Below are 27,705 nucleotides of genomic sequence, written 5' to 3' on the forward strand. Positions count from 1 at the left end.
TTTTTTTAAACTACTGAGTTGTAAGAGATTTCTGTATATTCCAGATACAGGTCCCAGTCTGTGACTTTCATTTTCATTTTCTTAACATTTGCTTTTAAAGACAGAAGTTCTTTATTTTGATGAAGTCCAATTTATCAATTTTTTATGATTCATGCTTTTTTTGGTCTTATCTTATTCTTTGCCTATGCAAGTGTGATGGTTAGTTTTATGTGTGACCCTGGCTAGGCTGTGGTATCCAGTTTTTCATCAGACACCAGTCTAGATGTTGCTGTGAAGATGTTTTTAAGATGTGATTAACATTTAAATCAGTAGACTTTGAGTAAAGCAGAGGACTCTTCCTAATGTGGGTGGGCCTCATCTAATCAGTTAAAGGCCATTAAAAAAAAAAAAAACAGACTGAGATTCCCTGAGGAGGAAGGAATTCTGCCTCTAGACTGACTTCAGACTTGGGAGACTGTAATATCAACTCTCTGGGGTTTTTTTAACATCTTTATTGGAGTATAATTGCTTTACAATGGCGTGTTAGTTTCTGCTTTATAACAAAGTGAATCAGTTATACATATACATATGTTCCCATCTCTGTTAATTTGCCTTGATCTATTTGTCTATCCTTGTGCCAATACCACACTCTCTTAATTGTATGGCTTTATAATAAGTCTTGATATCTACTAGTGTAAGTCCTAGAGCTTTGTAATTTCTTCAAAATTATCTTGACTGTCCTTAACTCAGTGCATTTCCTTATAAATTTTCAAGCTTACCTTCTTAGCCACTATGTTCTACTGCTCCATAAGTTTTATTAGCTTTCATTTTAATGAAATAGTCAAGAGAACCAAGCCGATTGACTCCAAAGCCTATACTCTTAACAACTACATGAGCTGCCTCTCAATAAGCCATAGAGTTTATAGACAGACATAGCTGGCATGTTTTTATCATTTGTTTTAAGTGATTAACATTTTTTTCCGGTTTATTATTTAGTTTCCACTCTTATTTTTCAACTTATTATAAACCACCTTCAAAAGAAAAAAAAAAATGGAAGCAAATTCTCAGTTTAGGATCGATTTGAAATATGGTAAGAACCTTTGACTATGAGATCAATTAATTTGAGCCCTTTCATCTGACTGTGCAGTCCAGTATTCAAGAGAAAGGAGTCATACAAATAAATATTAAGAAGGGTATACTTGCAAAGTTTAGATTAAATAGAACTTGAAAAGTATTAATAGGCCAGATGTGAAGAGGATATACTAATATTAACACGTGTACCCGTACACATCTCTGACATTTCTGATAGAACAACTTTGTTCCAGAGAGTTTATCCATAACGAATCTTGCTTAAACTTATTCTGTAACTCTGTTACATCCCTGTGTTCTAATAGGCGAAGAATCATCACTTTTTTCTTTTTACAATTAGAAAAGCAAGACCTTATAAGGTTATGACCAGAGTAAGTCAAGCTGAATATCAGGTAATCCTGTGTCATAAACCCGTCCACACTCTACTTAGAAATCATTGTTTTCAAGAATAATAATAGGAACAAGAATCTATATGAGCCCAGCAGTACAAGTTAGGCTACAAGTTAGCTTGGTTTGGTAAAGGTAAAGTGTGCTCTTTGTGTTCTTCAAAAATATTTATTCAGACATATATGGAAAAGAAAATTATGGTATATGTAAGTAATTGACGTGCTTAGTTTTTTGTTTTGTTTCTTGGTTTTCTGGGGGAACTTTTTGTTTTGGGCAGCTTCCCATAGCTAAATAAATTAAATGCATTGTAGCTCATTGAAAAATAGAACAAATTTAAGTTGGGTAAGTGAAGTGGTTTCATAGGATTATAGCACAGTCAGTATTATAATCACTACAGTAAGATGAGGAAGAGCGCAGAACAGGTGCTATGGTCCTGAAAAAACCAACATCTGGAAGAGCAAAAGTGATAAAAGGAAAATAATAGGAAGTGACCTAAATTTCATAAGAAATGTCTTTCTAATGTCTTTAAATACAAAAGAAAGAAGTAAGGCAGAGTAGACTAAGAAGAAAAATAGTCATATGCTATGAGCCTGTCCACCAGAGCTTAACAAAAACAATGGAGAACAGAAAAGCATGAGGCTAAATATTGAATACAATAGCTATTGAGTAGTGATCAAAGGCCAGGAAGATGGGGGAACATGTTTTGACAGAAAGAAATGTCAAAAGAAATCAGTACAGTTTAGGTCAATTCAAATGAGGTAAAGGAATAGAGGAAAATAATACCAAGTAGACAGCGTTCTAGAATAATGAATGTATATCCTAATGTTATGCACATTGCTTAACAACAAGCAATTCTGTAAAAAATGAAAAAGGAGGTACAAAAAGCAATTAAAGGAAGAAAGAGACATATGCCTTGTAAAGTAATCAGGTACAAGGTGAAAATGAGAAAAGCCGAGATGAAAAGTGAATTTAGATCTTAAAGAAGGTTAAGATAAATATTCACATTTTTAGATTGTCTCTTAGGTCAGTATTAAAAAACAGACACTGGGTGGTAATAATCATTAAATGAAATAACTGCCCAAAGTAGACCTGTTGATTGCTCTAAAAAATGTTCTCCATACTCTTTGTATAAAACATTGAAAATAGATTTAGATATTCATATGGTTTAATATTTTAAGAAAGTATATTTTAATTCAGTATGATAAAAACAAATCTGTGAAAATTTTAAAATATGATTTAGGAAGGTATTTGGCAATGATTTCCATCTTTCATTTTCTTATTTTGGATATAGGTTGTTGCTTTGTACATATCTAACCTTATTTAAAATATGTAGACAGTAGGTAGCATCCAACATGTTTGTAAAGTTCAAAACTACCTTTATGTAAATAATAGCTTCTAAAGGCCAGAAGACGCATTTAAAAATAAGCAAATAAGTTGATGCAGCCCGTATTCAGCAGTGAAAATAGAACACATTTCCAGTATATGAATTTAGATTTGACCTTGTAAACACTGAAAGCATTACAAACCCCAAATAATACCACAGTTACCACAGGGTTCATCTGGTGAAAGACTACTGTCTCAAAATAGTCTTCAGAGTCTGTCCCAACTGCAAGCTAGAATTTTCCTCCTATCTTTTGAAATAGAGTCTCAAGTCTTTTTCCTCTGACCCGTGTAGTAAGTGATCAACATTCCACAGTGTTGGAGAGAAGGCGCAGACTTAATTACAAATGTAGAACCAATTGAACAGAAAATGGTAATAATCAGGCTCTTTTTATTCCTGAGTTTTGGGTCCTGAATGTTGTTACTCACGATATAGCATAACAGAGCTTTCTGTGAATTAGAGTTCTTCCTGCTCACTGTTTTGGGAGTGATCAACTAAAGTGCTCAGTTGGGCTCTCAAAATAGTTACTCAGTGACTTAATATGTGAAGGGGTGCCTTTTGAGATACTCTTTTTTTGAGATAGTACTTAGAGTTTACCCATTGCTAAAGCTGAGTACTTTCAATTAACGCAGCAGATCAAAACAACTGCCATACCCTTTCACAGAGTAAAATACCATATCATGAAGTTTAAGACACCATTGATTCTAGGGCACCCTCATATCATGTACCACTAATGAAAAAAAAGTCTGCCCATTAAACTATGACAGTGCTAAGATACCATTTATTGTAAGATGCAACCACAATTTTAGAGATTCTAAATTGTGGGGAAAGGTGTCCTGATGATAAATGAAATAAGATAAGGTGCACCTTAAACCCTGAACAAACATTTCATAGCCAAATGGTTCTGAATTGTTTTCAGATTTCCTATGTTAAATGTTATCCCCATCCAGTTTGCTTTATTCTGCCTTTTAAAACCCTCTTCTTGGCCTCTATTCCCCTATTTCCCTAGATGTAACCTTGATTTCACTCAGAAAGAATTTGGGATCTACCCGGAGAGGTGGTCTCTAACCGTCTCAGTTACACATCCCTCCCTGACCTGTCCTAGTCTTGTGAGAGGACGTAGACATCACGTGTGGATGCTCACTGGGCTCATTTCTTGCCTTGTGAGCAGGACTGGGCATCGGGGCATGAAGACCTAGCTCCAGGGCCATGATCTCTACATGGTAGGGCCATGGTCTCTACATGGTAGGGCCATGATCTCTACATGGTAGGGCCATGGTAGAGCTCTCATTCCGAATTGATTGGGCGCCTTCTAGGTGCCTGGCACTGTGTGGGTGCTCTAGGTAACTTATGGCTGCAGGCAGGGAACTTGCAGTCTGGTGGGAGAGTAAACGCATAGCGAGGGACTCGAATTCACCTAGCTTCGGCCATGACAGGTGTTGCCAGGGGATAGAGTTCCTCTTCACCTCCTTCTTGATTTCCTGTCCCCCTCTTATTTTTCCCCTGACCCAACTTACCCCTTCATGATATCAAATGAATATAATCTACCTCACCTTGCAGAGAAGTCTATGAGGGATTCTCCACCAATGGGCTGCCCGCACCCATGACCATACTTTGAACAGCAAATTACTCTAATCCAAATCAGCCACCCCAAGTGGGAGTTAGAACAACTCATTGTAAAGATGATGTTTGATTTCATCTTGAAGAAATAACATGTCAAAGAGGCAGGCCCAGCACCCTCTGACCTTAGGATGTGACCACCTGCTTAGTAGTACTATTCCCCCCTGCCCCTCCTCCTCCACCACTACCAGCACCACCGCTACTGATGATGATGATAAAACCCACCCTGAACCCTGCATCACCTCCAGCTCCAACTTAGCCAAGCTTCTTGCAAGAGTGATCTGTGCTTGCCATTTTCGTTTACCCCCAATCTCTTTACTTGTCCACTCAGTGCAGCACAGCTCTCACCTCTGACAGCTCTACTGCATAATTTTGCTGAGTTCACCAATAAGCTCCTAATTGTCAGATTCAATGGATAATCTTAAGTCTCTGACCTCTTTTCAACATTCAACCCTGATGACCACTCCCTCTTTGAACACCCTTTTCCACTGATGTCTGTGACAATCCCCATTCCTGGGTCTGGTCCTACCTATGCATCCCTTTCTATCTCCTTCACTGGATGCATCCTCCTTCCAGTATTCTCCTTTACACCAGTATACTTCCTCTGGGAGACTTCATTCACAGCCTCCACTTCCACGTGGAGGACTTCCAGTTCCCTGCCTTGATCTCAGTCCTTTTTTCTGAATTCCAGACCCATGTCTTCACATCCTACTGAACTGCACATGTTCTAATGCTTGATGTTGTCTTTTATCTCAGAACTGCTGATCTTTCTCTTTTCTTGTATTACTCTTCTTGGTCCATGATATGGCCATCTACCCAGTTACCCATACCAGGATCCTCTAAATCAGCTTCTTTCTTGACCACTTATACCAACTGGTCACCAGATTTTGTGTATTCTACCACCCAAGTCTGTCTCAGGTTTTTTCCTCCTCACCATCCTTGATCCAGGCTGTCATGGTCTGGCATAACAAATGCCACAGATGGGATGGCTTAAGCAACAGAAATTTATTGTCCCACAATTCTGGGGCTAGAAGTCTGAGATCAAGGTGTCAGCAGGGTTGGTTTCTTCTGAGACCAGTGGCTGTCTCTTAAGACCCTGTCTCCAAATAGAATCACATTCTGAAGTACTAGGAGCTAGGACATCAGCATAAGAATTTTAGGGGGATGCAATTCAGCCCATAACACATGCCCTTGTCATCTCCTTACTAGCTAGTTGTATACTCTCCTGATCTGTTTCCCTACCTCCAGTGTCATCTCCATTCTAACATGGCCTCCATTCCACCATCCGAGAGATTATTCTGATTTCAAATATGAGCACATTACTCTCCCCGCTTAAAACTCTTCAGTGGCTCCCGATTATATAGATGGTCTAGATTCCTTCAAATGGCATGTCCTCATTATCTGCTCCAGGCACCTCCTACTCAGTCTGTGCTCCAGCCACTCTGAAATAGCCGAAGTTCCCTAAAGGTTTTGGACCTGCACCTCTGTGCCTTTGCACATGCGGTGTCCTGTATCTGGAATTTTCTTTTTCTTAACCCTACCTCCCTTTGTTTTACCGACTCTAATTCATTTCAGACTCCACGTAGGTAGCAGATTCTGCAGGAAGTCTTACTTCAGAGTGACCAGGAGGAAATATGGCAAATAGCAAGAATACAAACTGAGGGAAACTTGTTAACATGTGAAAAAGCCTCTCTTTCGTTTGAACTCAATGAAAAAGAATGTGTTAAATGTAAGTTAGTTAGTTGTGAAAGACTTTTCTCATCCTATGGAGCCCCTGAAACTTTCTTAAAGGACAGATGATAAAATGTATATCTTCCTGGGCTTCCCTGGTGGCGCAGTGGTTAAGAATCCACCTGCCAATACAGGGGACACGGGTTTGAGCCCCGGTCTGGGAAGATCCCACATGCCGCGGAGCAACTAAGCCCGTGTGCCACAACTACTGAGCCTGCGCGCCACAAGTGCTGAAGCCCACGTGCCTAGAGCCCGTGTTCTGCAACAAGAGAAGCCACCGCGATGAGAAGCCCTCACACCACAACGAAGAGTAGCCCCCGCTCGCTGCAACTAGAGAAAGCCCGTGCGCAGCAACGAAGACCCAACACAGCCAAAAATAAATAAATAAAATAAATAAATTTAAAAATATAAAATAAAATGTACATCTTCCTTTTCATCGTCTACTGATACTTAGTCAACAACTGAGGACCCAGCTCATCATCTTTCATCACTTCCTAACATCGCCTTCCTAAGTCAGGAGCCCTGTCCACAGGTCTGTAGTGAAGCACGCATGCTCAGCAGTCTCTGGTCTTCAGCCCTAGACACACAGTAACAAGGCAGCTTTCCTCCAGCTTTTCTGAAAAATGAGTACAAATTGCAAGAAATGCTGTACAAATTGTGAGCTGTCAGTACATTAGTAGTGACATTAGGAAATCTGACGGAGTCAGAAGGAAAAGGTGTAAATTGCAGGATAATATAAAGGGGAGGTCAGTCTGTTAGTAATGCAGGGAATGTGATGGACTTAAAGAAAAGGCATAAATTACAGGGTAATATAAAGAAGAGGTCAGTACATCAGTAACGTGAGAAAACTGGCAGATTTGGGAAGAAAAGGTGCAAATTGTAGGATAATGTAAAGTAGGGGCTTCACTGTAAAGATGAGCTTACATCATATCAAGGAAGCTTGCTGGCCATGCAGACTGTGGCTAGAACTTTCAGTATTTTTATAGTTCTATCTCACAGCAGATCTTTATGTCTTTTAGAATTATTAATTAAATTCTAAGCTAATATTACAGAGGAAAATTATTGTTCTTGCTTAGTAGAGAAAAAAAAAAAAAAAAAAAACGGAGTCAGAAAGATTCCCTCAAAGCCTCTGAAGTCCTGAACCTGTAAAGCACATATTTGTCAACTGTAATAAACAAGTATCTTTTGGGGGACCCTTTCCTGCACATCGTCACACATTTCTCCACGAGGCTCTGTAAATATGATTGTCACTTCTGGGTTCAAGATAGAATTTAAAACAATCATACCAAAAAAAAAAAAAATCATACCACTAAAAACGTTTTAAATAATAATTTTAATTGAAGTGTAACAGATAATGGTTGACTATGGGAACTCTATGGATCTCTCTTGTTTCTACACATCTTATGAGTAAGGCACTGACTGCTTTTTGTTCCACAGTCTCTTTTCAAGGATAGTTGTATAGTGAACATCCTTGGAAGATGGAGTTAGTGTCTCCTTCCAGAACAAAAGGCAGGCATGCTGGGCTCCTTAAGCTCAAGGTCCCTCTTCTGTGATGCAGCCCTCTGTGTGCACAGGCATCTATCTGAGCCCATCCACACCACCCCGTAGAATCTGGGGGTACAGGAAGCTGATGCAAATGTGTGATGCTCGTGCTGTTCTCTGTGCCATGAGTAATGAAGTCCTTTGTCTCTGAACCAATAGACCTGGATCTTCTGCCAGCATCCGTGAAACTGTGGCAAGCTACTGTGGTAGCTTGCAAGGAGGCTGAATTCTCAGGCCCTTCACAGTTGTTAACAGTTTTATCAACAAGGATGGGAAGCTGACAGTGACGGGGCTTTCTGGAAGAATGATGAGGAAATCATGGTTCTTAACAGGAGATGGAGGAAGTCCAGGGGAATTAGTAGGGAATATGTTGTGCAAATTATATGGTCAACCAGGCCGTAGGGTCCTCTGCTTTGGTACTTGTTGATGAAGAGCTGTCAGGGAGGTGGTTGCAGTAGATTCACAGATACCTGTCCAGAGATGTCTGGGTTGTGCTACCTCTCCTCCAGGCAGGAGGACTTCCCCACCAATATGGCAGGCAGCCTCAAGTCCACTCCATACAAACTAGTTACGACTGGTACACAGATTCATATTGGGTGGGTAGAAAGTTCTCCCCATTTCAGACAGCAGCTGTGTAGACAGACACCTATTCTGAGAATGAAGGAAATTTTGTGACTGCTGTGGGCACAAACCGAGAGAATCCTTAGAACTTCTGTTGACTCTCTGGGGAGATGAGGGGCAGGGCACATAATGCCTATTAAGGAAGAATGGCAACAGCTGAGACATCCTAGGCTCTGTGGCGCCAACTTCAGATCCATTTGGAGATAAAGGTCTCCAAGTTTTTGCAGTGTTTAGCCAAACTAAATAATACACAATTGAAGATCCATCTTTGCAAAAAAATATTTTGAAACGCAAAGGAATGATAAATTCAAAGTTTAAGAAAGCGATTACTTCTGCAGGCAAGGCACGGGGCTGAGATCGGGAAGGAGCGCGCAGGTAGCTACACTAATATTGGAAATTTTCTAGTTCTTAAGTTGGGGTTGGGCTCACAGGTTTTGGTTTTATTATCAAGCTTCATAATGTAGATATTTGTTAACATATATTCATTCTTTTGTGTGTACCAACTATTACATAATAAATTTTTACGACCAGCTTAGGGAAATTTAGTTTATAATTAAAATTATTGGATTGCTATGAATGACATAGCATCTGTTAGATTTCTGTATGGATTTTGGTAGAGTAGAGGATAATGTCTTCCCTTGAGAGCCCTACCACATGCAACAGGAAAATGGTACATCTCTATACCTTTGTGTGAGAAATACTGGAGAGGTTCAGTGTTTGACCTTTCTTGGACAGTGGATACATCATGAAATTTTTGCAAATTAAGTGCTCTTGTATTTGCCTAAGCTAAGACCAATTAAGAGTTATTTTTAGCTTGATGTCTAATTCTAGATACTGTTCTTTTTCATTATTCCTAAAAACAGACTGTAAACACTTTGTATATTTATAGTACTAAGAGGGCATTCCCCATGCATTTGGGAAATTTGGGGAAATATTATATGTACTCTACCAACTTCTCTGTCCAAGGGGAATGGAGAAGTCTTTTTTCCTTTCCTAACTCTGTCTTCTATCTAGTCGAGAGAGAGAGAGAGAGAGAGAGAGAGAGAGAGAGAGAGAGAGAGAGAGGACAAGAGAAAAGCAAGGGCTCTTCAAGCCTTTCTCAGGTGGCGAAACTCTAAGGAGAATTTTGTCCTTCTGTGTCCCCCAAGAATGACTGCAGCTCCTTGCTGACAACCCCACACAAGACCTCTGGGAGCTCTCCAACCCTTCTCTAGCTGACCTTGAGAGTTAAGACACTAGATTCTTTGTGAGGTCACCCTTAGGTTGTCGTCATACTACTGCTAAATATTTTTATCACCTACTGGAGACTAAACGCTTTTCATACTTTGTTTCATTTACTCTTTTCAGCAACCCCAGGGTGGCTGTTATTATCACCCCCATTTTGTTTATTGAAGCAGGGCTTAGAGAGAAGTGCAGTAACTTCATGTTCTCCCAGACAGAATGCAGTCTGTTTGTGGATTCTACAGCTCATGCTTTTAGCAGTGTGACAGCCTTGTCATCTCATCCATTAATTCTAACCCTGTCATGTGAACATACAGAATGATTTTACCTGATGGATATCAGAATGCCACAGGGTTGTGGCTATAGGAAGTTACATAGTAGGGACAAGTGGGCAAGCTCTGTGGCCTGCAGGCAGGAGGGAGACCACGTTGCCGAGATCCTGTTAGCCCTCTTTTTTAGTGAATCTTATACTTTTTCTTCTTATCAAAACCCTGTCGTCAGTATCTGGGTGGTTGATATTTTTGGAAAAGCTGGAGGTAACATTCCTAAAGTATGAGGAGGAGGGACAAGCACCTTAGAGAGATTTTTATTTTGCTAAACATGGTAGTTCTTTCACGTGAGGGAAGCAGACAGGGCATGCACACCTTTGTTTCTACGAGAAAGTAAGCTGGGTGCGAAGCGTGTTTCAGTCTCTGGTATTCTCGTGAAAGCTCTGAATGCTGTTTTCCTCCTGATCTATAACTGGTCCCTAGGAGGGAAGTCAATTACTTGCCATGAAATGGGCTTCAAAGGCAGAGTCTGAAGTGTCTTTCTTTATCCTTAGCTTGCAGATTTATTTTTAGTCGGCTACTGAAAAAATAAACAAATACTTTAATCTGACTTACAGAGCACTTAAAACAAGGAACTGCAGCAGAAAGATAGCAGGAGGAGCCTACCCCGGAGGGTGCCTCAGGCTGGCAGCACCTGGAAGGCGAGTGCTGGGTGTTTATGACTCAGGAAGAGAACCCCCAGCTGTAGTGTTTCCAGGAAAACATTTGACAGGAGACGGTTCACTCCTCAGCTCTATGGGGTACTTTTATCTCGATATGTACTTATGCGTGCCTTCTTTTGGTGGAGCTTGATGCAAAATCAAAATCTCCTTGTAGTAGGAATATCTCATATCATAAACTTCCTGAGGACCACACAATCTCATGCGCAGTGATGGTTGAAATATAATGCATAATTCGAAACGCAGGCCACTCTCACAAACTACGTGCAGGTCTTGGAAGATGATCAGAAAGAAACCTTTCCTTTTGTTTAGTCCCTCTGAGTTTCTCCCCAGGGATCAGGTTCTTTGAGGCAGTGATCAGATCGTACCCTGTTGATCCATCAGTTAAACGGGCGTTTATTGCACACTTACTATGGGCTTAGTACACAGTTTTCCCTTTTGGAAGTGACAGAGTATAGTCCCCAACTAAGAACGGATTGGTTTCTAAAGTTTGGGAAAGTTGAATCTGGAGCTTGGAGTGTGGTGCTTTTCCTCTGCCTTTCTGGGCTGTGGGCTCACCCTTTCTTTCGTGTCCTCCTCCCTCAGGGGTCCCCAGAGCCCTGTGATCGCACCGCTCCAGAAACACCTGCTGCTTCCTCCCCCCTCCCCCACCCCATCCCAACTCTCATTTCCTCCGTGTAGCTGATCTCAGTTGGCTGTCAGATTACACAGTGAGTTTTGTCTCTGACACACCTGTGCTGTTGGCATTTGAACCTGGGAGTCTGAAGTTTACATAGGCTAAGTGTAGGGGGTGTGGTAGGTGGAATTCAAAAAAGGTGTGGGTCCTGTTTGTTTAGGACAATTATGCTTTTTTTTTTTTACCATCTTTATTGGAGTATAATTGCTTTACAATGGTGTGTTAGTTTCTGCTTTATAACAGAGTGAATCAGCTATACATATACATATACATATATCCCCATATAATTATGCATTATTTAAAACTGTTATTAAAATTTTTTTAAACAGTGTTCCTCACTGATGTATTAGAATGATTTTATAAACTGGAGTTTGGCAGAGGGGAAGGACACATAAGGGTTACTGGTTAGTGAAAGGTTTGATAATCTTTTGTTCTCTGTATATTTTATCTAAGTTTAAAGAGATTTCAAAATTCAGAATAAATGAATTTTCACTTTTTTAATGAGAATGGTTTTATTTCTTACCATTTTTATTTGTCTAAATAATACAAAGCTGTACTGAATTCTTCAGAAATCTTGCCAAATAAGGTGAAATATATAATATTAGAAGATTTTTTAACCCCAGGTCCTTTCTTCAAAATAGTAACCAACTAGATTTTGTTAATATTCACGTAAGTATTAAAAATGAGCATATGCATCCTCATCAACAAACATTTATCCTGTGCAGGGTGCTTCCTAGTTGCTGGGGATACAGAGAAATAGAAGGCATACTTCCTGTCCTCAGGAAACAGCATATGATCTATTTGGGGAAAAAAGGCGAAAACATGGAAAATAAATAGTAGCAGGTTATTCACTGTCTGGTTCCACCGGGTAAGATGAAATAAGCAGTTCAGAAGAGGGAGCAGTTGCTGGGGCGACGGGTGGTCCTGCAGAGGATGAGAGAGGCTCAGATACAGCAGGGAAGGGAAGGGCTCCCCAGGCCACCAGGTAACTTTGCTTTTGCAGTTGCCTTTTATTCCATTTTCCCTAAAATTATTATTGAGCATATTGTTTGATTCCAAGATTTTCTTTGTTGTATTACAGTTTCCTGTAGAATTGTTAGGATTTGGTTATATGGATCACTTCTGACCGTTTGTTATTTTCCAAAATTTCTGTAATGATTCCCTATTGTTCTTTTAGAATTGTTTTATAATGATATAATAATATAATTCTAAATTTCTTTTATAGTGATGAAGAAACTATTGCCAAAAGCAAGCTAGAAGATAAAAGTATCAACAGTTACATTTCTTGTGAAATAAATGTAGGAACCATTTCTTATCTGTAGGTGCTAAAGACTGTTCTACCTACACAGTCACTATTTTTCAGCATCTTAAAGTGTTCCAGACTGTTCCTCACTGCTGTCTTGGCTTGACACACTCACATATAAGAATTTCAGAAAACTGAATCTGACTGTGATCAAGTTGGCAGGGTTCTTCACTGGCTTTATTTGACATTGATTTGTTGGATTATTCTTTTTTTTTTTTTTTTAAATTTATTTATTTTTGGCTGTGTTGGGTTTTCACTGCTGCGCGTAGGCTTTCTCTAGTTACGGCAAATGGGGCTTCTCTTGTTGTGGAGCACAGGCTCCAGGTGCATGGCTTCTGTAGTTGTGGCACGCAGGCTCCGCAGCCGTAGCTCGTGGGCTCTGAGCACAGGCTCAGTAGTTGTGGCACATGGGCCTAGTTGCTCCACAGCACGTGGGATCCTCCCGGACCAGGGCTCAAACCCGTGTCCCTTGCATTGGCAGGCAGATTCCCAACCACTGCGCCACCAGGGAAGCCCAAGGATTATTCTTTAATTAGTAAATTAGGAGTACACATAAAATTTTCCATTTCAGTGTTATTTCTTCCCTTTTAGTTATTTCCTGTTCTTTACTCTCTATTTCTTTCCACCGAGCCTGTGAGTGCCCCTCTTTGGCCTGTGAGTTCATTTTGGGTAGGAATCATTGAATCCCTGGAGCTTTGGACAGTGCTCAATAAATGTTTAGTGAATGAATGAAAACAACATTTCACATATGATTAGAAAGAAATAATAGAGAAGAGATTAGGTATAAATACATGTGTATGATTTTAATTTTCAAATTTTTTTTTAAACAGTCTATCTTATTAAAGCAATTTCCTGCTAGTTTTACCTAGTCAGGAGCTAATCTTGATTTGAAGGAGGTAAGATTTATGAGCCTCGCAAAGAACTTTTGAACATAAGTTATTTTGTGAGACAGCCCTGCTATCTGTGACGTATTAACACGTTTGACAATGTGGATGATCACATTTTAAAAGATCTTTGGCTTCCTCTTCTGCATAATTAAGTTCTTTTCAGAACAACTTCTACATTGTAGATTCTACATGTGTATTTCCGACCGGTCAACACAACTACGATTTGATCATGATTACTAGCTTTTCAAAGCCTTCCTTCATTTCCCAGCAGGCAGCTTCCTGTCAGAATTCATTTCCCATTTGGAAAATCTCTCTCTGACCCACAGCTTTCTGGATACAATTCATCCTTCACATACTTGAGTCTACCCATTCATTGTCATCCATCCTTAGCTCCTCAGATGCCAAAAGACCCTTTTGTAATTGGAGTGATAAGATCCCCTAAAACGTCAGGGGAGAGAAAACTAAGAAGAATATATAAAGATTTTTGTTCCATTGATTTTCCTAATTAAAAAAAATGCTTTTAGTGTGTATCTATTTCTGTTATTATAGTTTAAGAAATTGAAGTAATAACTGTTATGGTTGAAGCAAGATCTGCTTTCTATGTTCCTTCAGTCTTTATATAATTAAAATTAAATTTTGGCAGAGCTGCAGTAAATTCAGTTCAATTTAGCAAACATGGAGATGCTTTTGCTGGCCCCCCATATCATGGTGGTCTCTACAAGAACTGCCCTTTAGTTGCAATAAAGCGAGTGTGAGAGAGAGTGATCCAGATATGATTGCTGAGGAAATTAAAATTCACTGTGGAAGAGGATTAGGTTGGTATCATCCGAGAAGGAATTTCATGTTGGATCTTGGAGAAAGTAGAATATTTGGCTTACAAAGGGGAAAGTCATTCCAGGTATGGGGCACTGAGGTTGGATTCAGCAAGGCATGTACTGATCCTTGGACAAGGAAGGGGCATGATGAAAAGGATCTTCATCTGGCCTCAGGCTGCAGGATGTACCAGAGAATGACGAGCTGGTCCACAGGAAGCCATGGTAACTGACTAGAGCTTAATCGATGAGGTTCCAGAGAAAAGGACATGGACATATGCAGGGAAGGTCAAGTCTTAGGAATGTTACACAGAAAGAATCTGATAGCCTCAAAAGCTGACTGGATATTGGGAAGCAATGCCAAAGCAATGCCAGTTAGCTCCTGGGGCTGGGGAGCCTGTGTGAGTGGGAGAATCATGGTCCCATGTTGGCATAAATGGAGGATTAGAAAGAGAAGCAGACCAGACAAAACCTTGAGAGGATGCGCATGATTAGGAGGGAAGCCAGGCAAGGAGAGGTCAGAGGAGAGCCAGGAACCTACAGTTTCATGGGAACAAAGGGAAGACAATGTTTCAGGAAGACAGGGTGAGCAGAGAAATCAAAAAATAAGAGGTCTGAGTTTGATTTTGTACCAGAGAAGGACAAACTATTGACCCTTGAGTAACCTCAGGAAAGTGGCAGGAGTAGATGCCAGATGGCAAAGACCCAGAAAAGGGAGAAGATTTTGTATTATTGGTGAGATTGCAAGACAAGATCCTTCCTTCAGTTATTTCCACTGATAAACCCCTTTGAAGGAAATCTACTCCTTAGCCGACTAGTGTTATGTCACAGAATTCCAGTATATCATTAATACCTGTAGCTCTAAAATGTACCTATTTCCAACTGTAACCCCAAAACTTTATTTTTACAAACCATTTGGAGATAACAGTTTTATTTTCTTTGATTCTACTCTTTCAAAATTTTGCTTATCCCGCTTGGAGATTTATTTCTAGGTCATTGATTCTGATAACAAAACCAGTGTTTTCTATAAGCTATTTTATGCCTACTAGAGTTGAAATTCAAACATTTTCCAGCAGTAGCAACTGAAATAGCTTCAAAGACATTTTTCACATCCACCTTGTTTTTTTCTTCACTGATTGTATCTTTTCAAAAACGCCCCAGATTGATAGCTCCTAAGATATAGTATGCGTATAGTAACAACACAGGCTTTTTAGAATTGAGAAATATTCTTTGTTCTTGTTCTTGAAGATGTGCTTTACTCCTAAGAGGAACTGATCAAGAAAAAAGTACATAAGAACCGGAGTCACAGGACCTAGATTCAGTTCCCTTCTTTGTTGCGTGGCGTTGGGTCAATTAGGTCTCTTTCAAGTAAAAAAATCTGAGAATCCATGAATATACTTTATCATTTAACTTAGTCACGAAGCCTACCATTTGGTGTGATTCCACATTTGGAGCTGCTCTGCTAATGGTGGAACATCATCTCTTCCTTCATCTGGCTGACTCTCTTATCCTTCTAACTTCATGTTGTGTATTTTCTGGTATACAGCCTCACCCACCCCCCAGCCCCCAGCAGCCAGCACCTACGGTACAGATCAGGTGCTCAGTAAATATTTGATGATCGAGTAAATGGGCTGTACTGTATTATCGTCCACCCTGATGGTGGAGAACCATCGGACCAAGCATCAGAAGCAATTATGAGTTAAAACCATGGAGATCTCCAGGTCCCACTGGCCCTCCTTCAATATTTGAGTTTCTAGAAATCGGCCTTTGCAGCCATATTTAAAAATCGGTCAGGCTCATATGAGAAGCACTGGTCTACCCTCTGTGAGTTCCTGGAGGTCACAGATTATAGTTTCCATCAGTTCATTCCCAAACCCTAGGGGAATTTCTGGAAGAAATTAGGTGTACAGTAAATGTTTGTGAATAAATGAATCTTAATTTTAAGATCAATAATAAGTGAGAATAAAATGCCCTTTCTTTTGGCTACAGATATAACACCTCGAAACTTTAAATACTAATTTATACTACCCATAATAAATTATATTTTTAAAGAAATGAAATAGATTGAGTGCCCAAATCATCAGTCCTAATAAATTCAAAACTCATAGTTTGTTACCTAACAATTGTGGCTAGAACTACGGTGCTTTATTTGCTTATTAATTCTTACAATCTAGTGATAAGTCATTTGCTTTCATTATTACTTGCCTTGCCATATACCTTGTTTTAAATTGTCTTTAAGGAGTCACAACCCATCACTCTCTTTTAGTTATGTAATTCTGGTATTTTAAACTATAGTTTCCTTTGGGGGGTGATGATGTGAAGCAAGGAAGGAAGTAGAACCAGCATTAACTCCACGTTGTCTCACAACCTACCATCATGTGTATCATATTTCTGTGCTCCAGAGAAAAGAAATGGAATTGGTTTTTAACTAAGAAAATTATGCTGTCCTGAATACAAAAACCTTATCACTAATACCCTATTGACCTGTGTCTTAGTTATGAATTTTTGAGTAACAAATTACCCTGATACTTAGCAGATTAAAGCAATAAATATTAATATTTAGTGCCTCACATAACACCTGTGGGTCAGGAATCTGGGAATGGCTTAGCAGGTGGTCCTGACTCCTGTCCTCTCATGAGGTTACACTCAAGATGTTGGCCAGGACCACAGTCATCTGAAGGTTTGACTGGAGCTGGAGGATGCACTTCCCAGGTGGCTCCTTCAGAGACACCTGGCAATTTAGCCTCTGTTATTTGCATGAGGCCCTCTTGTCAGGGCTCTTTGAGTGTCTTCACAATAGAGTGACCATCAGGTGTTTTGTTGGTGACTTTATATATGAACTTTCAGGAAGACAAGAAAAAGGTTACATCAGTAACAGTTGTAAGCTTAAATGTGGGTTTAAAAAAAGAAATCTCCTCCCTATCCCAACCCTCTGGGTGGGAGATGCAAGAGGGAGGAGATAAGGGGGTATATGTATATGTATAGCTGATTCACTTTGTTATACAGCAGAAACTAACACACCATTGTAAAGCAATTATACTCCAATAAAGATGTTTAAAAAACTAATATTAAAAATAATAATAATAATTTAAAAATTAATCAATTAATTAATTAATTTTTTAAAAAGGTTTTTATTTATTTATTTATTTATTTAATTTATGGCTGTGTTGGGTCTTCGTTTCTGTGCGAGGGCTTTCTCTAGTTGCGGCAAGTGGGGGCCAATCTTCATCGCGGTGCGCGGGCCTCTCATTATCGCGGCCTCTCTTGTTGCGGAGCACAGACTCCAGATGCGCAGGCTCAGTAATTGTGGCTCACGGGCCTAGTTGCTCCGCGGCATGTGGGATCTTCCCAGACCAGGGCTCGAACCCGTGTCCCCTGCATTGGCAGGCAGATTCTCAACCACTGCGCCACCAGGGAAGCCCCTTAATTAATTTTTAAAAAACAGCCAAAGAGCATTTTTTAAGTGAGCCAGGTATCAGGTGTTTACATAATTATCCCATTTCGAATAAGTTCTCTTTCAGTTCTTCTCCATCATCCCCAGCCTTCCCTCTTCGTGGAACTTGCTCACATCTTGATTCCAGCACTCACGTATGTTGTCACACTTCTTGGTCTGTATCTGTCTGTCCCACTAGACTGGAAGTGCAAGGGGCAGAGCTGTGACTTTCATCTTTGAATCTCAGGTGCTCAAGGCCATGCCTGGCCCTTAGCTGATCTTTGTTGTTGAACTTAACAAGCCTTATATACAACTAAATACCATTGTCTTCTTTTTCTCTATAAGATTGTGTAACTTGATGGAAGCCCTGCAGTTAGTGTCAGAGTTTGGGTTTCAAAGTCAGGTCTATGTTTTGTTCATCAGCATAGATGGTGTTGGGAAGACTCTAGGAGGCACCTGTGTTGGGAGGCCCAAGTAGCATCCTTACAGATTTCACCTGGGAGAAATTCCTTAGGCGGTATCTCTGTGTTTACCCAGAATGAATCACTGTGATTTAAGAGATTGCTAGAAGGAGACAGTTTGTTGATTGAATAAAAAGCTATTGAAAATAAACTGGCCTATTATATTTGGGCTACAAATGAATTTTTGGTGTTAACCTGATTTCTTTCATCTCTAAGTGGGATGCAAAAAGTTTCTCACACCTAAAGTGCTAAGGGAAAGTCTCCTCTCTCTTTTCCCATTTTTTGCAGGGATTCTACCCTGGTTGATTCAAAGGAATCAAACATGGTATTTAGATATGAAGTTGGAGCTCAGTAAATGAGGAGATTGTGTATCTGACCCCCTGACCAAACTGATCACTACTAAGAAGTCTTCTTGCAAGAGTCTAGGTCCTAAACTAAGGGAGTAGTGGAAGAGCACATGCATTCAAGTGATGTTTTACATGTAAATCACCATGGCGACAGGATATGGAAGGTGGAGGAGTTGAGGATGGCCCCGAGGCCCAGTCCTGGGAATCTGAGTGAATGGCGGCTCCATTCAGTGTGACAGGGGACACAGGAGGAGGAGCAGGTGTGGGGTTTGTGATGATGTCAACTTGGGATGTGTCTGTGGGACAACCAGGGAAGGCGTTCTGTCTAGAAATGGGCATCAAGGTCAGATGGCCCCATGAGAGAGGAGTTGTCAGGGTGTCTGGGAGAGAGCCTGGATCTTAGATGCGTGTCTGTTGATGGTTCATGGGTTGTTGGTGTAGAAAAGAGCCCAGTGGCACAGGCAGCCTTTCTTGGCTGTGCTGTTCTGTTGGGAATCTCTATAGCTATCATTATATCTCAACATCCTGGATGGACTGGGGAGTAATGAGTGACCTCTTGCTTGTAGATGGAGAAGGGAGCTGCCACACTGTCCTGGATGACGAGAGCTCATCTGTCTGCCAGGTCTCCCAGAGGCTGCTAAACGGAGCTTGCTTCTACTCATGATTTGGCAATCTTAAATACCTCCCTTTTTTTTTTTTTTTTTTTTTTTTTTGGTTTGGTTAGCTTTCATTGTTGTCTGTATCTGTTTTGAATTGTCATTCATTTTTCTTTTTAGAAGACAAGCACAAATTCATGCTTTATTTTCTTGGGAAAATGCTTCTAATAAAACTGTAGCTTGGGGGGGAAAAAAAAGGGGAATGCCCTGCAGTCCAGTGGTTAGGGCTCCATGCTTCTACTGGAGGGAGCATGGGTTCAATCCCTGGTCGGGGAACTAAGATCCTTCATGCCGTGCAGTGTGGCAAAAAAAACCCCAAAAAAACTACAGCTTGGTTTTTCCATGTGGGTGTTGATATAGATGGTTGTAATGAGACCTCTTTGATTAGTCACTTATTATCTGATTCTATGTATTATTTTAGATGTGCTCTCTCTCTCTTTTTCTTGATCCAAAGAGTTATCTTGAGACATAACATACTTAGCTTTTATTATATTCTATAAACTTTCCAGCTTATTCTCTTTTTTGTGTTAATCTGATAGCATAATTAAAATGTCTGACTTCAGTTCTTTCCTTACAAATACTGCCTAACTCTTCTGTCTTTAATTAACTGAAATCATTCCTATATAAACAAATAACAATTGCAGATTGTATTACCTACAGCCTGTCTTACGAGAATTTAAGTGCATCCCGTTTGTTAAATTATAGTCTTAGAAAAACTACCTGTGACATATTTTGTCATTTTGTGTGATGCCAGTAGAAAACAAAGGCTCACTTCTGTGTTTTTATTCTTGTTACACCTTTTATTTAATATTCATTTGAAGAGCCAGTGTGGCAGGTAGAGTGGGGACAGGCTTTGGATTCACACCAACCTGAAAATCTCAGCTCTGCCACTTCTTAGTGGTGCAACTCTGGATAAATTGCTTGAGTACTTCTCTGTGCCTCAGTTTCCTGTAGGTATTATAAAATGAAGATGATAATATTTGCCTCACGGATTATGGACATTAAGTGACACAATGCCCGTTACATGCTTAGCACAGTGCCTGGAACATAATAGGTGTTCAATAAATGCTATCAATATCTATTTTCGTACAGTAGAAGCAGCTCTCTTAACCAGTTCAGCAGCTTAAAGGAAGCTTCCAGTCCCTGTGCAGAGCCGTCTAGGGGATGCCCACAGCATGTTGAACACTTGTAATCAGAGCCTTCTCTCCAGCGCCCTCATGTACTTCTCCAACTGTCTGAGTTGTATTTGTCCCCAGACCCGTTCTATGTTGTTTGTTCTCAAACCGATTTGTGCCAGTTGAACTTATAATTGTAATTAGGTGATTTAATTAAACATTAAGCAAAAAAGGATGTAAGTGCAATCCAAAAAGACAGTGCTTTTTTTTTTTTTAACTTGTATGCATGTACGTTTGTATGTATGCATTTATTTTTTTGGCCATGCAGCACGTGGGATCTTAGTTCCTTGACCAGGGAATGAACCCATGCCCCCTGCAGTGGAAGTGCAGAGGCCTAACCACTGGACTGCCAGGGAAGATCCACAGCTGCTTTTTCTATACAAAATAAATTTTGGAAAGACTTAATAAAGGTAACTCAATAAATTAAAGAAAAAATTCCATGGTACCTCGAATAGTTATTTTCATAGAGACAGAAAGTAGAATAGTGGTTGCCAGGGACCGAGGAGAAAGGGGGAATGGAGAGTTATTATTTAATGGGGACAGAGTTTCAGTTTTGCAAGATGAAATGAGTTCTGGAGATGGATGGTGGAGATGGCTGCGAAACAATATGAATGTACCACTTCATACGACTGAACGAAGATGGTAAATTTTATATGTAGTTTATTAAATTAAAAAGTTGTTTTAATCTGTCACATTAACTGGGTGAGATACCTCTTAAGGATTGGTGGAATTTAAAAAGCTAGAGGAATTCCACATCTAGGTTGTTTTCTAGTGGTCTTTAAGTTTTCTTACTTTCAGGAAACCAAAATCGGAAATAATAGGTAATTCTAAAATTTTAGGTGTAGTTTATGCAAGAAAGAGAACAAAGCATGCTGACCCATGACCGGTTCTTGAAGATGAAGGCTTTGGCATAGGTCAAAATATCAGAGAATGAATGCATGCTTATATTTAAAATTTAAAATTAACCGTTTAAGTTATGTATGTGTCTTAGATTGGGCTCCAGGGAAACAGGCTCTGAGATGGAGATTTGCATGCAGGAAGCTTGTTGGGGAGCAAGCGCTCTCGGAACCAGGCCTGGATGGGAGTGAGAGAGGCAGGACTAATAGAAGGAGAATTGAAGCTCTGGCCTCAGCCAGTGGCGTGGGGATGCTAGTGCTGACCACCCTTCAGAGATGTGGCAGAGTGAGGCAGTTCGTACTGGCCTCCTGCACTGACCAGACATCAGGTGTGGGCTGCCCCCCAGCGGAGCGGGACATCACCTTGAGCAAGGCAACTTCCTTTGGCTGGAAGTGAAGCCCGAGAGGTTCTCACCTGTCCACTCTCAGCAGGTGACACTTCCAGCTGGGGGATGTGATGGTCCCCAGCATCCACAACTGGGTGTGTCCATTTTTTGCATGTTTTCCCTTTTCAACAGATTTTTTTAAATTGGCTGATTGACTTTCGGTCCAGATGGCTTCAGATAAGAGCGTCTTCACTGCTTACGCATGATCTTCTGAAGGTCTCACTGTGTTTGATCTTTACATACGCCAGTTGTCCCATTTGTGATATATTTGGGTTGGCCAAAAAGTGCGTTCAGGTTTTTTGTAAGATGTGGAAAAAACCCGAACGTGCTTTTTGGCCAGCCCAATAGCAAGCCTGTGAGGCTTAATCACAGTGGATACGTGTGTGATGTGTTTGAAGCTCAAATGATGTTTAGGAGTCCATCAACTTCTAAATACTTTCCAGTATATATTGGGCTGGCCAAAAAGTCCGTTCGGTTTCTTCTGTTAAAAACTCAAATGGGCTTTTTGGCCGACCCAATATTGTGATTCATGAAACCTCCGATTTTTGCTTCTTAAATTTTCCAGACTTTTTTTTTGGCATTTGATGATTTTTTTTCCTCCTTTGGTCCAACTCTCCATGTTTGTGCCAAAGGTCACCTTCGTCTCACATCCTATGACCTGTAGTTCTTTATCTGCAGATTCTTCAGTTACTCTGCCATCTGCCACAAGTAACCGTTGACTCCTGCTCCCCTTACTTTACATTTTCCATGTAGACCTGCCTGTTGATCCTGATCCTCAGGCTCTTGACATCAATGATGGCCAATCTCCAGGATACCTCAGTTCATTTTTAAATATACTCTTCCAATCCTTAAAACAGAAGTCCTCTATATGTGGTTGTGTTTATTATTATTATTTTTTTACCATTTTTAAGTGTATAGTACCATAACATTAGCTATATTTATATTGTTGTACAACCAATTTGTACAACTTTCTCATTTTGCAAAACTGAAGCTCCCATTTCCCCTCCCTCCAGTCCCTGGCAACCACCGTTCTCCTTTCTGTTTCTGTGAGTTAGGCTACTCGAGGTACTTCATATCATACAGTATTTCTCATTTTTGACTGGCTTATTTCACTTAGCATCATGTCCTCAAGGGCCATCCACATTTAAAAGGAATTTCCTTTCTTTAAAAGGCTGAACAGTATTCCATCGTATGTATATAACACATTATCTGTTCATCTGTTGATGGACATTTGGGTTGTTTCCACCTTTCGGTTATTATGAATAATACTGCTATGAATGTGAGTGTGCAAGTTTTTATTTTTAAATACAGGTGTGTATATATATATATATATATATATATATTTTCTTTTTAACATCTTTATTGGAGTATAATTGCTTAAATACAGGTATATATTTTTGTTTCTATCAGCTTGCTGTGCCCCAAATTGTAAATGCTAAAGAGGGAGTCTGAGTCCCTTTGCAAGTGTGGCCATAAACATAGCACAAGGATACTATGATTACCCCATGGTGTCTCATTTTCCTTTCGAGTTCTGGCACGTGCTAACCTTTTAGTAAGAATACTATTCAGTCTCGTTTCTACTTAGCCCTTCATTTAGCCATGTTTTGTTGTTTCCTTGGTTTCAAATTTTATCTCTTTATGCGAACTGGGAGCTGAAGCCTTTCATTTGACTTGTGATCTTGTACATTCTGGAAGCTCATACATGTAATTGTGCAACAAATAAAGCAGCTGGAAGAAATCTTTCCTGAACAAAACCCAAGTGGGGCATTTGGGTGCGAGCCAAGATTTCAACAGCTACAGAGGGAGATGTAAAAAGGCTGCCTATATTACAACAACAGCAAATCACTTCTGGCCCCATAGGAATGTCCTTTAGGTAATGATCAAACAGAGGGTAGGGACCTTTACACATTTAATTACCTGACCACAAAACAAAGTATTTACTGTAACCTTCTGAGGTCTCTATGCCAAGTTAATTACCGTGATATACCTGAAGGTAGAACAACATTGTGACTCAGTACACTCAGCCATAGCGGGAAATTCTGAGGCTGCTCAGTCTGAACCTGGCCTCTCATTAAATTGCTGTGTGGTCCTAGGCAAGACACTGTGAGTTTACCTTCCTGGGGTTCTATTCCTGCAACCAAAATTCAGAACTGTAATGCAAATGTAGCTACTGAACAACTAACAAATAATAAATGAAGCCCTGTGTTAACTGCCTGTTTATAGAGAAGAAAGTTTAATGTCCTACAGTGATCCAGTGAGTCAAATTTCACTGGGCATCTTGAAAAGATTGGTTATTTATTTTATTTATGTATATACATATACATCGGTCCAGGTTGACACATATAAAAGCAAAAGCTTGGACTGGAGGTGTGTTTTAAAAAATGTAAAGGAGCATCACAGGTTTTTAACCATTTATCAGTTCATTCAGCCAACATTAAGGAGGACCTGGGTCAGTGCTTCTCAAACTTTCGGTGCATGAGAATCACCTGGAGGACTTTTTAAACACCCCTCCTGGACCCCATCCTCATAGTTGCCCATTCAGTAGATATTGTGGCAGGGCCTGAAAATGTGCATATCTAGTAGCCACAATCCCAAGTAATACTGATACTGCTGGTATACAGAGCACGCTTTGGGTACCTGAGTTCCAGAGACACTCAGAATGCCAAGGTGAAGAAGGCACCATCATGTCCATAGGGCAGATAGGATTATTATTGATAGTCTATGGTGTGATCATGTTAATCACATTGTGTCACGCTGTGTGCGCACATATGTGTTTTAAAGGCATTTCAGAGCACATAGCACATGCAGAAGCATGGAGAACTGAAGCCACATGACATGTTCAGGGACATGGAGTTTGTGTTACTGGGGCAAAGGGCACATGGCTGGCCAGGGGGATTACAGTTGCAGCTGGAAATAGGGCTGCTAATCAGCTAACACGATAAGATTAGCCTGGATGATCCAGGTGAACCCAGTGTAATCACAAGGGTTCTTAAATGGAGAAGATGGAGGCAGGAGAGTCAGAATTAGGGAGACTGCAGTGTGAGAAGGACTCAGGCCAACACTGCTGGCTCTGAAGTTAGAGGAAGGGGGCCACAGGCCAAGGAATGCAGGCAGCTTCTAGAACCTGAAACAGGCTAAGTGAATGGATTCTCCTGTAGAGCCACAGAAAGGAATGCAGCCCTGCTGACACCTTGATTGTATCCCAGTGAGACTCATTTCGGACTTCTGACCTCCAGAACTGTAACATAATAAATGTGTCATTTTAAACCACACGCACACACAATTACCTGTTTTCCATTATTTTCCAGGTTCTTTTTCTAGCCAATGAATAGTCAGCCACTCATCCTTGTCCAAAATGGTCTATCATTGTGAACAATTGGAATACAAAGACATTAACGATAAAAAGGCTTTATAGAAATAGGTTTTCTTATTACAAAAACAATGCATGCTTATTACGGAAACTATAGACAAAAAAAAAAAAAAATGCACAGAATCCCACCCATTATTTAGAAAATCACTGCTAAAACCCCTAGAGACTAGCTTCTCAGATCCTTCTCTGTGTCTATGTGCATTTTTCCCTACTGAAATAGGGTCATGCCATGTGTGTTTTGAAAACTAGTATAATTTGTTTAAGCAGTCTTCCAATTGTCTCACATTTGCACTATTCCAACTTAACTCCCGTTGTTTGACATTTACTCTGTTCCCGGTAATCCCCTGTGGCTGATGCCTAAACTGAAAGGTGAGGAAGAACAGGAGTCAGCCAGGGAAAGATGGCAGGCCGGAGGGATAGACGTTCCAGGCCAGGGGCACTGCAGGTGAGGAGACCGTGGTGCCTGGGAGGAGTGGAGAGTTGTCCGGTCAGGCTGGAGTGTGGAGGGGGAAGGCTGAGGGGTGTGGAGGCTGGAGAGATTAGCAAATAAAAAGGGAAAAAGTCTGCAGCCTATCACCAAACGGTATACTTTGTTGTTTTCACCAACCTGATTTTGACTAAGTTGTTTTTGGCAAATTGCTGTCAGTCAAGTTATTTAGATCTGAATTAACAGGATTTGGGGCCTTAGGGATCCGGTAGTCTGCTGGAGCCGCTGGTGCAGGCCCTCAAGCCAGCTCTGCCCATCTTTTTCCTCGCTCACATTCAGTGATGTCACCTTGGTAGCTTGAAATCAGCAAATGCTGCAAATCAGGAAATTTTTCTTTTTTGCAGGAGAGCCAGTTCCCCAGCACATTGCTAGATGTGGCTAAGATGGAAGAAGTCCAGAATAAATGCCCTGGGTTTTTGGTGTGGGACTCGAACACTAAAGTCAGATACCAGGGCCAGGAAGCATTCACTTTGGAGTCAGAAGGACTAGGGTCTGAATCCTAACCATCACTTTCCTGCCACTTCCAGCAGAGTAACTAACTTCTCTAAGCCTCAGTTTCCTTATATGTGAAATGGGGTCGCTAATATTTAACTTGCAGATGAGTGATAAAAATTAAAACTTGAAAGACAGAAGCTATTATGATTATTACTACAATGAAGGAGGAGCATGAGGGCATTAAGTTCATGGGGGTTTTGGGGGGGTTTTTTTCTTTGTTTTTTTTGCTGCACCTTGTGTCATACGGGATCTTTGTTCCCCGACCAGGGATCGAACCCGTGCCCCCTGCAGAGGGGATGCAGAGTCTTAACCACTGGACTGCCAGGGAAGTCCCAAGTTAATTTTTTTTATTACGTGAAGTTTGAGTTGCTTTGGAGGCTTTTAGATTAAAAAAATCCTGTAATAACAACGGTAGCTAACATTGTTGAGCGTTATTAACTATGTGTTTTTACATGTGTTATTTCAAAAGAAATAATTTACATGCGCTAATCCTCAAAAGAACTCTAGCATAGATACCAGTGATATGATTACTCCCATTCTGTAGCTGAGGAGACTGAGGTTTAAGTAAGATAACTTTCTGATGGCCAGAGAGCTGCTGAATGCAGAGACAGGACTTGGATGCGAGTTTGTCTGAATTCAGAGTCTACATTTTTAAACTGCATATGGTGTCTCCATTCATCAGAGACATCGAAGCTAGGTGGTACCCGTTTGTGAGTCCTGGGCGTAGTTGCCGGCCTGGGTTTGAGTGGATTACACCCGAAGGGTCTATAGAGTGAGAAGAGGAGAGGGCAAGGATGCAGCCCCGGGCAACGCTGGTTTTTAAAAGGCAAGCTGAGAGTTTAGAGCAGGAAGGAAGGATCATCCGTTTCAGGTGCCACAGGGCAGAGTCATAAAAGGTAAGAATTAGAAAGGATTCCTTGGACTTGGCAAGATGAACAACATCGATAATATTAACAAATGCAGTTTGGATAAGGTAATGGCGGCAGAAGCCAGGTTGCTTTGGTCGAGGAGTGAATTGATGGCGAGCAAGTAGAGAGAAGTGGCGGAAACGACTTTTGAAGAATCAGCTGCTAGAGAAGTAACTGGGAATCTAGGGAGATATTTAACAACATATATGTGTTGGGAAGAAAGAGTAAGTATTGATAGAAGTGAAGGTATAGGAATGCGATTGAAGGAGCCTAGTGCCTTAGGAGGTGGTTGGTGGGATCCAAAGCCTGGCTGGAGAATTATGACTGGACTGATCTTGTGTTTGTGTCATGTGGGCTGGGTGTGTTAGGAGGAATGAGGAGGCAGAGAATTGAGGATACTGATCAGTATAACTACAGGCTGGCCCTGTGGGCTCTAGGCTAGGGAGAGGACAAGTAAAACTGGACGGCCCTTCATAGACTGAGAGAACGTTAAGCGGTCAGGGTCCTAGGAGTCTCAGAAGATGTTGAAAGGAAGGTGGGAATAAATGAGCAGTAGAGTCATAAGAATGGCGAGTTATCCACAGTGAATGGGATCTTGACACTCAACAGTTCATATGCAGAGAAGTTCTGAATAGTTGACAAGGCCCCTGGTCTTGCCATTAAGTTCAGTTTTTGAAGCAGAGTAGAGGTGAAGGTCATCAGAATTGAGATCAAGGGACTCAAGGCCTAGAATTGTGGTTGAGACCTCACACTGGTGTCCTTCATCCGATAAGAGTGCATCTTTTTATAGTTCTTTGTTATTAATCCAAATGTTTATGTCTAAAGAGGTCCCCCCCTTTGGAATTAGCAGATGC

General features: G+C 40.6%; 1 protein-coding gene across 19 annotated transcripts in view; it reads left to right on the forward strand.

Annotated features, from left to right (window-relative positions):
• Positions 1-27,705, forward strand: part of LOC103019590 (EF-hand calcium-binding domain-containing protein 11-like) — a 238,117-nt gene that overhangs the window by 64,502 nt on the left and 145,910 nt on the right. For 2 of the 19 annotated variants that reach the window (XM_057542283.1, XM_057542259.1), the window contains one exon: positions 6,032-6,116. The exons of 8 other annotated variants lie outside the window; for them this stretch is intronic. In XM_057542283.1, coding sequence (XP_057398266.1) covers positions 6,032-6,101 — 70 coding nt within the window. In that variant the 3' untranslated portion in view covers positions 6,102-6,116. Of the gene's footprint in view, positions 1-6,031; positions 6,117-10,457; positions 10,641-11,144; positions 11,270-12,460; positions 12,573-19,044; positions 19,170-20,226; positions 20,342-20,577; positions 20,627-27,705 lie in introns of those variants that run through there. 9 more of the 19 variants (XM_057542246.1, XM_057542244.1, XM_057542243.1 and 6 more) reach the window with 9 other exon arrangements.

Source organism: Balaenoptera acutorostrata, chromosome 3, assembly GCF_949987535.1.
Source record: "Balaenoptera acutorostrata chromosome 3, mBalAcu1.1, whole genome shotgun sequence".
Taxonomy (NCBI): Eukaryota; Metazoa; Chordata; class Mammalia; order Artiodactyla; family Balaenopteridae; genus Balaenoptera; species Balaenoptera acutorostrata.